We start from the raw sequence: 11,050 nt of genomic DNA on the forward strand, positions 1-11,050 counted from the left end.
CTTTCCTCATATCTTTTCTGAAGGACCGAGTTATGATGTAGAATTTCTTTAGAAGCAAAGAAATCATATAGATTAGACTTAGCACCAGCAAGTTTAGCTTTCCTTTCTGGAGATGGTCCAGCAAGTTATTCTGCGGTGGAGGAGCTGAGCTCATTCTCAAGCTGTGATCTTTGGAGATTCTCTATTTTCCTTTTAAAGGCCATATATCCAATCACCTCCCCCCGAAAAAAAGCTTTTAAAGCATTCCAGACAGAAAATGTCAGAGCGGTATTGATATTTAACTTCAAGAACTCCTCCAGTGCCAATCGCATATACACAATCCATTGTTCATCTATAAGGAGGGATTTATCAAACATCCATCTGGGCCTAATTTTCATTTGGGTTATGATTTCAAACATCACTGCAATCAGAGCATGATCTGAGAAGGGATTTTCACAAATTTCAGACATAGTTTTTAAAAGAGTATGTGAGATCAAAAATAAGTCAATCCTAGAAGAGGAATGAAATCTACCTGAATGACAAGTATAGTGCTTTTTATCCGGGTGTTGGACCCTCCAAAGTCCCTTATAAAATTATGGTACACCTTCCTAGAATTGGGTTTAGTTTGTTTCTTATTAGCTCGGGAACAATTAAAGGCAGGGTTTATCAACAAGTTAAAATCCCCCCCTATTACAAAGTACCCGGACTGAGATATTGCAAAATCATACAGAGACTGCAGAGATAATGGAGAGTCCTCAATAGGACCATAATAGCTCACAAAATTAAAAAGTTGGCCTGAAATCTTCATCTGTACCCAGAGCCACCTAGCATTTGGATCTTTATGTACCATCAAAATCTCACATTGGAGTTTCTTGGCTACCAGGATAGCGACCCCTCTGACAGAAGCATTAGAGGAAGCATAAAATTCATGTTGAAAATAACCTGGGGCTTTATCTATAGAGAGGCCTCCTTATAATGTGTCTCTTGCACGAATACCACATCCGCTTGAAAAGATCTAAACCATGCCATCATGGAGCGTCTCTTAACTCTGTTATTGAAGCCATTGACATTACAAGACACTATCTGCAGCATTTTATCAACCATTTTATCAACCATCCCCCCCCCCCTTTGAATTCTTAGTTCATCAACAAAAAAACACAAAAAAAGACAAAACATTCTTGCATGGGACTTTAAGCTTTTTGAACAAATGCTACACCTTATTCCCCACCCGTGCCCTTGTCTCTCTCCTCTCCCCCTACACTCGTGAACCCCCCACCCCCATATACCCCCACCCACCCATGGCCCCTCTTGACCTTGGAACCCTGCCCGTCTAGGGATCCTGGAGCACCTCCCCCCCACGCGAGTGGACCCCCTCCCCTCCTTCGTGACCCTATCTATCCCTCCCCTTCTCCCTATACTAGGGTGCAGTGACATGGCACCCAAGGCGATAAGGAGAGGGCGGCTAACACTATTTAAAAAGAGAAAGAGAAGGACTAGGCATACTAGGCATATATACTTAGATCCGTCTTTAGCTCAAACACACTAAAAAAAAAAAGGGGGAGGCAAGATCCACTAGCCCTTACTCCCATCTCCTACATGCCGTAAGGATTGTAAAAAATCCTTGGCGGTCTCCACTGAGTGAAAGATCTTAACCCGCCCTTTGTGGAAAACTTTCAATTTAGATTGTTGGATTATACCTGCCGGGGCCCCCAACTGCTGAAAGGAATTAATCATGCCTCTAAACTCTTTTCTCCTCTGTGCCGAAAAGGCGAACATATCTGAAAATGTTTTTAATGTTATCAGATGATTCAAACCCTTTGCTTTGAATGGCACGTGCCAATTTCTTGTCCTTTACTCTGAAATCACCAAAATTTGCAATGATAGTTCTGGGAAATTTAGCACTGGGATATTAGACTGTGGGGACCCGATGAGCTCTGGTGATAGTAAGATCTGAGCTCAGAGTTGTCATCTCTGGACACACATATTTAAAAATTAAATCTGAAACAACTTTCACCACTGAACGTCTATTTTCACTCCCCTCTGGGACTCCTATGATGCGCTGATTGCATCTTCGTGAGCGATTTTCCGTGTCATCCACCTTTATTTGGAGACTGATACGTTCGGACTGCAGTTTTGAAATCTGACTTGTGTGCATAGGCATTTTATCTTCAGTGTCCGACACCCGCTGTTCTGTATGGGTGATGAGTGAGGTAAGTTGCTGGATATCAGAATGAATAGAGCTTAGCTGAGATTCTATTTTGTTTTGAGCTTCCACCTGAGTAAGTTTCATACTTTGCAGCTCAGCCAAAATCTGATGTAGTAATGCATGGGACATAGTTTCAGATGTTCCCTGAGATTCCTGCTCCTTAGATTGATCCGCTCCTGGACTAAAAGAAGCCACCACAGATGGAAAGTCAGCTGGAGCTTCAATGGCAGAAATAAATAAGGAACCACCTGGGAGACCAACTGTAGATTCCTCCCTCAGAAAACCTGCCTCGTGATTATCCTGGGAAATTTCATTAAGACCATGCTCCGATACTATAAGGTCAGCTACTGCTTTTGGGTGATTTTTTGTGCCAATACCCGCAAAAAGTGGATAAGTCCCTTGTTGCATTCCTGAGGAAAGATTTGGTAAAAATGTTGCATCTAGACCTGGAGCATTAGCCTCAGCCCTAGAAGGGGAGATCGGTCTTACATTGCTCAATACGTTAGCCACGGAATCGAGAGGGGGTTTAACAGATGAAGAATTAACTAGTAAGTTGGCTGCAGAATTCAAGGGTGCAGCCAACTTACAGGCCTCTTGCTCCTTAGATTTTTTGCCAAGCATATTTTCTTTCGGGGAAAAAACCTTAGATCTCCCGCCCGAAAGCCCAAGATCTATCTCCATCTCAGGAGCAGAAGAAATTATATTTCGATTTCTAGCAGTCCGTGCTACTAATCGAGGTTTAACAGTACTACTGTCCCGGGAAAGTATTTTCATGGCTTGGCAGACACACACAAAAAAAAAAAAATCACTTGCCTTAGCCTCCCAAGGTTTCTGGCTCCAGAGAATGGAATGACTCTATCCGTGATAGTAATTTCACAAAGAAAGTTAGCACACCACCAGCCACTTCCTACAGATTTCCTCCGTTTTTGGCAGCAAAATAAGACAGCGCCCGTGAATCAGCCGCACGCTGCCTTCCAAACACCAAAATGCCAAAGTGCCCAAGATCAACTGCACACCACCTCTCAATTGCGGGGGCAACGGAGCAACAGAAGCAACGGGACAGCGCCTTCAGCCTTCAGCCGAGCACTCCTTCTTTGTTCAAAACCCCTGTTTACCGCCTAACAGAAAAAGAAGGATTTCTTCGGCTTTCTTCGGCTTTAATCAACCTCCTCTTCCCGAGACGGCTTTCAGCCAGTTGCAACATTGTATCCACCATGCCGTGGAATAGTCGTATGCCGCTCTCTGAATCAAAATAGCAAAGAGAGATCCGAGCCTGCTCTTCCTCTCATGCCATTAGACACCCAGCCTCGCCTTCGCTTGCAGATTCCAGCCTGCTCCTCCTCTCACGCCTCTCGCTACCGCAAGAGAAACGCCATCAGCCGCCCGACCTGCCTCGCCTTCACTCGCGGAGCATTACAGGAACTCCTGCAATGTGATTTCTTGTGTTGTACACTAGGACCATTGGTTGATGTATTTCTAGCTTCATGTCATGTGTGTTATCAGTACTTTAATAAAAGGTCACCAAAAATGCCTTCATCCTCCATTCCAAGACCAATAGGCCCTTTCATAGAGTTACACATAGATTTTGTAGATATGATACAAAAATGTAATGGATATAGGTATTTGTTAGTAGTGGTGTGTCCATTTTCATGATGGATTGAAGCAGAACCCTGCTCCAGGTGTGATGCTGACCAGACAGCCAAATTCCTGGTGAGAGAGGTCATACCTAGGTGGGGGGTTCCGGCGGCGATACGCAGCGATAATGGAAAACACTTTGCTAACACAGTAATTCAGCAAATTACAACACTATTAGAAGTGGAACACCAGTTTACCTCAGTTTACCACCCAGAGAGTAATGGAATTGTTGAGAGGATGAATGGCTTATTGAAAAGCAAAGTGTCAAAAATTTGTGAGACACTGAAAAAGAATTTGCTTTACTGCTTCCCCTTGCCCTGTATGCATTGAGAAATGCCCCTTCAAAAGATCATCATTTGACCCCTCACCAAGTCGTAACAGGTAGGCATTCTAATTTTTCTTTTAAACAAAATCAAATGATTCGTTCTGATACCAAGTCTGCATCAGAAAGTGTTTGGCAAGAAATGAATGCATACATGTCTGCCTTAACAAAAGCTGTACAGGTCTATTCTAAACGGGTTCTGCTGCAACAGGCCAACAGTACTGCACCACCCCTGCCCTTGTCTACAGCCAGCATCGGTTCCTGGGTCTTCGTGCGCAACTTTGTGAGAACATGGAAGGATCCCAAGTTTCTAGGCCCCTACCAAGTAACACAGAGCACGCCAACAGCAGTAAAAGTGGAGGGGATGTGGAACTGGGTGCACGTAACAGACATTATTCCATTTTTGGCCTCACTCCCACAATGAGTGGAGGAGGCAATGGTCCAAGAACAAATTATACAATGAAGAGACAGTTAAATGATATTTTTCATAGTATAATAATGAGTTCAGTGGTCATGATTATTACTCTGATAATTTGCTATTGTATTATGTGTTATGTAGATGCAAAAGATCCCACCCATAGGGAAGAAGTATTACGCTTTCGTAGAGCTGCTTTCAATGAAACAGATATACATCCTCTGCATGATTCTCTACTTGATAATTTGTGGTACAAAAGCATGCATGATATAGGTACCAATACACAAAATGATAGTTGTTATGTATGTTCTCTTATTCCCCATGCCATAGAAACACCACCTTTAGTGTATCCTAAAGAAGTGCCTGTTAATATGACAAAGTGTTTATTGCATCTGTTCTTGGGTAGGATAAAAGCTTAGTTACAGCCAACGTATGTTAGTCCTATGACACCCAGAGTTAATACAACCAGATTTGATACAACCCCTGAAATTTTGCAAATTTTGACAAATAAAACAGAGATAATGAAAGATATATCCAGAATGAAAGGAGCAGGGCAGAAATATAGTTATGCAAATTGGGAGGAAGCCGTATTGGAACGAGGTATTCTAGGGAGATCTAATCCACCAGCCACCTGTAATAATTATTCTGCCAAACCACTGCCCCCAGATTGCGCAGCCAGGCCAGTATTAAGTATTGAAGCATCAGTATTTGCCAATAATAAATGGTTTTCTGGAGCTAGGTTTTCATGTAGGGCCATATCTTTATGGAATGGCACAGAAACAAAAAATCATTTGAGATTTGATGATATAAAAGCATCATGTCAGCAAGTATGGGATGAAAACATACAGAGATATACATGGACTGGAACTAAACGTCATCCTAAACTGGCTGTGAAACTAATTAGATTTTCTCTTTGCTTTCAGGGAAATGGGATTGTTAAAGTGGGACGGAATCTCAATTGCAGTTCAACTATTTACAACGCTGATATGCAGGGCGGTACCTCCAGCATTATGGATTTTTACTGGCAGTGTGGAGCTCGAATATACACTCAATTACCCTCTGACTGGAGCCGAATCTGCTCTCTGGTGACTTTGCATACTCCATCTATGGTAATACCAGCAAAAGAAAGACAAAATTTGCATTTGCATTCCATGAGTAAAGTATCAACTCTGCTGCATCATCACAGGAGAAAAAGGATGGCTGAGTACTTTGGAACTTCAGTGTGGCAGGATGTGCCCAAAGAGTATAGGTTGTTCAGTGACGCCCAAACATTTTTTGGAAGTCTGATACCTTTGTTTCAAGCAAAAGCAACTGCTCGCTGGGTTCAGATCACCCGCTGGGAGCTGATGAAAGCCATAAATGCTACTGAAGATGGCTTTAATGCAATTAAAGAAGAGCTTCGTTCGATCAGACTTATGGTGATGGAAAACAGATATGTTTTGGACTTAATGACAGCAATCGAAGGAGGAGTATGTAAAAAACGTAATTCAGTATGCTGCACTTTCATACCGGCGAATGATGAAGATGAAGGAAATCTAACTCAGGCCATATTGACTTTGCATATTTTGCATGCACAGATGAAGAAAGAGGAGCGTGCTCCAGATGAGTGGTTCACTGGCTGGTTTGATTGGGTGCCATCCTGGATGTCGGGGTTGTCTAAGGTCTTGTTGCCTATAATAGTTATGTTGCTGTTGATGTGCCTAGTATTTCAGGTTATCTAAGCATGTTGCAAGAGGGTTACAGCTAAAGTGGGAGGTATGTTCCCTATAAGGAGAAATAAAGAGATGCAAAATATAGAATTGGAAGAAATGTACAGGGGTAGTGAAGAAGTAGTCGAAGAATCGACTAGAGAGGGCATTGAAAGGAATCAAAACCCTAATTTAGATTTAGGACCTACTTATTCAGCTTTATCTGTCACGTGCCCACACACTGTGAAATATTATGTAAAGACAAAAAAACAGCATAATGCTGTTTAAACGTGCTTGTTAAAGTTGCACAATTGTATCTGGAAATAACCTACAGCCTGCTTTCAAAAAAGGTCTCAATGCAGTTTGGTTTAAGTGTTTTTTCCTCTTCATTGTATTTGAGCTGAGAACGTCTTGCCTAGGATATGTTACAGGAAATTCAGAGCAGCAAGAATGTTTTCCATTGTAGTCTGTTAGTTTGGCATGAGAAGTCACAAACAACAGGAAAGAGCTGTTCTTTAAATAAATGTATGTAATCTGGGTGGGACATAACGGAAAAACAGGAAGCTTTTTCTATTGTGAACATTGTATTAAATATGGATCTAGGCCAAAATTAGTATTATAAGAAGTAGATCTGAAGTGTATGTTAGTTGAGACCGACTTGTGCTTCGCTCATAGCACATCACTCTCCCAGCTGAATTAGCCTGGCATGTACAATAAACTTTTTTGTACTCCCTTTTGTTGCCGTTGTGGTGATTAAATGATTTGCACTGCTTAAAGGATTTTTTCCTGACATTGGCATCTAGCCTTTTGGCAATGTTTGCTTTGCTTTGTCGTGGCTGTTATAAAATGTAATTATTTGGGGAGCTGGGACTAAGCCAATATAAAACGAGCATTTACAATGCAATGGTCTCTGCATTGTTAAAGTTAGAGCTATTGGCATTGCTCATGACATTATTTTTATGTTTTTGTTTTTAAAACATTTAAAGAAACTGCATTGTTATTTACAATGTCAATAGCTTAATCACTCTCAAATGCGAGACCTATTGCATTTGCACCCACACACACAAAGCCACCCACACACACAGAGCCACCCACACAGAGCCACTCACATAGAGCAACCCACACACAAATAGAGCCACCCACAGAGCCACCTACACACACAGTTACCCACACACAGACAGAGCCACCACGCATAGAGCCACCTACAAAAAAGCCACCCACACAGAGCCACACACACAGAGCCACCCACACACACATAGAGACACCCACACACAGAGCCACCCACCCACACACAGAGCCACCCACCCACACACAGAGCCACACACACAGAGCCACCCACACACACACCGAGCCACCCACACACACACAGAGCCACACACACACAGAGCCACACACACAAAGAGCCACACATACATACACAGAGCCACATACACACACACATACACAGAGCCACACACCCACATACAAGAATAGGCAAGGTGCAGGTAATGCAGGTGGAGTGAATTTACATGTGTAGGCACCTAGACGGTGCAGGCAGTTAGAGGGCAGGTGTAGTGGTGCTGCATTACATTACAATGACATTTCTCGGGGTATGGGTCAATGACCCAGTGCTTAGCAAGTTGGTCCAACATTTCAGCATTTGTAGAGTGTACTGTGTAAAGTGTGCTGTGATCTGATAGCCGCCTGTCAAGAACACCCTATATAAAACTCTCAAATTAAATGAACAAATTGGTGGTTGAGACGTTTAGCCAATGATGTCCAGCGCATGCTGATGGAATCGATGGAGTCTAAGCACAAAGAGGGAGGACACACAGCGAGGTCAGCTGAGAGGGACTAAGAGAGGTACATATGTGACGGCAGAAAAGATAGAGTATGTTTCGAAGCCTGAGGTTGTGCTGCTGATGGGTTCAGGCCTGTCACTGAACAGCTCTTAACTGCAGAGGGACGAGTGAAGGGCCAAGAACAGAAATGTGGGAGGTCATAAGAAAGAGGGGGTGCTTATACTGAAGACACCTTATAAGCTAAGGTTTATAAACAACTTTATTTGAGGTTTCACGAGGAGCAGTACAAACTGACCTGCAGAGAAATTAAACGCCCATAAATAGTTGGCGAAGTCCAATAAGGCATCAACATGAAAGGAGGAAAGCATCACATGCAGTCATGGGTAGGAACTGATAATGACACGGTCGGCAACGTCGCATGCAGTGTCACTCACATATGGAGAATTACGGGAAGGCACCAAAACGATAAGTATGTTGGGTGAAGTTCAAAATAAGCCAGATCTCCGCACCAACCCGGTGACTGGTGAGGATGTCGGGTTTTTGGTGGGGTCCCCCGAGGGACACCTGAAAACTGCAGCCCCGGACCAGCGGGTCAAAGGGACACACAGCGATCGCTGCAGGTGAGGAAGGCGAAACAGGTGTTGGTGCGGGAGTGAGAGTGAAAGGCGCCTTCTTCCGTGCAGCACCCGGAGCATGTGCACACTGTCCCAGCCGGTGAAACGTGCGTCCACAACCCGGAGGAAATACACTCTTCCCCGGCCCGACAGCGCGGAGCGAGCAGTTTTTCCCCGTGTAATATGTTTGAGACAGCTTTTATTTAGAGGCGGCGCTTAAAATAAAAAAGAGAGCGAGCCACGGAGCGGAGCTGGGTGGGGAGGGACATTGTCCACTCGGAGCGCCCCGTGTGTGCCCCGCTAGTGCGCATCTTCAGGCTGGAGCAGGGGAGGGGAGTCCGTGCATCTCCCCAGGGCGCATCTCCCGTAGCAGGAGGACTCCGGCGTTGGACCCGAAGCAGGGGAAGCCGCAGCACCCTAGGGCGCAGGGGGAGCACTGCGCCCCCTCCGCCGTGCGCTTTTTTATGGTATTTGTTTTTAGTTTTAGTTTTCTTCCTGCAGGACTTTGTGCGTGTTTTCCCCGGACCGTGCACCTGGTTTCAGCAGCCCTGCGGTAGGGCTGGTTTGTTTATTGTGTTTTGATTTTTTTCCTTCTCCCCCTGGATGGTTTTTCAATGAAAAGGCTGATCATGAACAAGCTGTACATCAGGAACCTGAGCCCCTCGGTGACAGCCGACGAGATCGCACTTCTGATTTTTCTCTGATTTTTTTATCCGACTTTATTTGGAGGCCCCGGGGCCCGTAGGGGCCCGGCTTCCCGCTCAGATGAGCTCTGCTGCTCTTCGGCCACCTTTTTACGAGGTGCCCTGCCCCAACTCACAGGGGGCCCGAGCTAGGGGCGGCCGAAGGAGGAGCTGGGGAGCGGAAGGAGCGGAGGCTGCGGCGTGGAGTGGAGACAGAGCCACCTCGGAGGGCCGTGGAGACCATTGGGCCAGTAATATTGACCCTGTGTTTTGTATTTTCCAGGTGAACACATGAACACCACCATCTTTCTCTGAGGTCAAGCAGAAATGCCTCGGAGAAACGCAGCATCATTTTCGGATTTGGGGGCGTGTTTTTCTTTCTCTCCTCTTCCCATTGGCTGGAATGTTTACATTCCAGAGGAGAGAAAGAAACTAAAAAACACACCCCCAAATACGAAAAAGACGGGGCTTAAATGGACAGACGCCCCTCTCCTCCAATGGCTGGCCTCCGTTTAGGAAGCCAGCCAATGGAGAAGAGGGCGGGTTCAAGCCCCACTACTGAAAAACGTTAAATCTCGCCAAGCGAGTCTGCGCAAGCGCAGCCTTCGCTAGCCGAGATCTAAAAAAACTGGCTAAAGGCAAAAATAGTCAAACAGTACACACAGCCCTAGAAGTGCCTGGCACTGATGGAAACTCTTTTGTATGTGGATGTGCTCTATGGGCAGAACACCGTCACTCACAGTGAAGATAACCAATAGGTGAAGTGGACTGACCCACATTGCCCATAGGCAGAAGAAGCATAAGAATGACACAACTGACCATTGGATAGAGAACGCTGGTTGAAAGCCCCTATATGTATTTTACGTATATAATTTTAGTAAAAGCTGAAGATGTTGGCTAACGCCAGAAGAAAAAAAAACTTTTAGTAAATGTAAAGATTTTGCAAGCCCCTCTACAAATCAACGTTCTATATTCGCTAAAGTGAATAGAACTCTCAGACAGATGATGTTTTAAGTTTTGGTTTCATATAAAAAAAATCCATATTCTGCTAGCCATCGGCCACTCACTCGGTTTTCCAGTCAGAAGTCCTCCAGCCTCGTCTGTGGCACACAGGGCCACTCTGCCGTCGCTCAGCACCACAGCCACATGGCGCAGGCTGCAGCTCACCTGACGAATACCACTGAACTGCAGCGGACACCGGCTCGGCTGGCATTCCCCAGCCGAATAGAACCAGAGGGATGAGGACAGATTGGGAAGCGCGCCCCTTGCCTGCGCACCGCTCCCTGAAGGTCTCTTCTTACCCATGCCGAGGACAGCAAATACCAAGTGCGCCGAACGCCTGCCGATGTTTTATATACACTGTTGCGAGACAGTTCAGTTTCGTTTCCGGAGAAGGCGGTGACGACTCTGCCCTCGAGGCAAACCCTGTTTCAGCATATCTTGGAGCAGAAAGGAAACCGAAACTAGAACCCCGAGATCGAAAATAACAAGTATTCGCATAGCCAATAGGTCTCGCCTTTGGGGCCTTTTTAAGTGTTTAGGCAGAGCTATTGACTTGGTCAATGTGCTTAAGCTGTGCTGTAAATAAGTGTGGGTGCTGTGCAGCATGCTGAAAAGTTGTAATAAAAAGGTGCCAGAAGCATTTTTGTTACCTTATATATGACCAAGATGGCATTATGTCCAACACAACGACCATATAAAACAAGCATCTTTATTTCCTCGCCATC

General features: G+C 44.9%; 1 protein-coding gene across 2 annotated transcripts in view; it reads right to left on the reverse strand.

The window, feature by feature from the left end:
• The window catches only part of LOC146866324 (E3 ISG15--protein ligase HERC5-like), a 551,381-nt gene extending 540,655 nt beyond the window's left edge, over positions 1–10,726 (reverse strand). The window contains exon 1 of one of the 2 annotated variants that reach the window (XM_085635591.1): positions 10,391–10,726. In XM_085635591.1, the coding sequence (XP_085491717.1) occupies positions 10,391–10,628 (238 nt within the window). In that variant the 5' untranslated portion in view covers positions 10,629–10,726. The remainder of the gene's footprint in view (positions 1–10,390) is intronic. The other variant, XM_085635598.1, reaches the window with a different exon arrangement.
• Positions 10,727–11,050: the final 324 nt, after the last annotated feature.

Source organism: Triturus cristatus, chromosome 2_1 (assembly GCF_964204655.1).
Source record: "Triturus cristatus chromosome 2_1, aTriCri1.1, whole genome shotgun sequence".
NCBI lineage: Eukaryota > Metazoa > Chordata > Amphibia > Caudata > Salamandridae > Triturus > Triturus cristatus.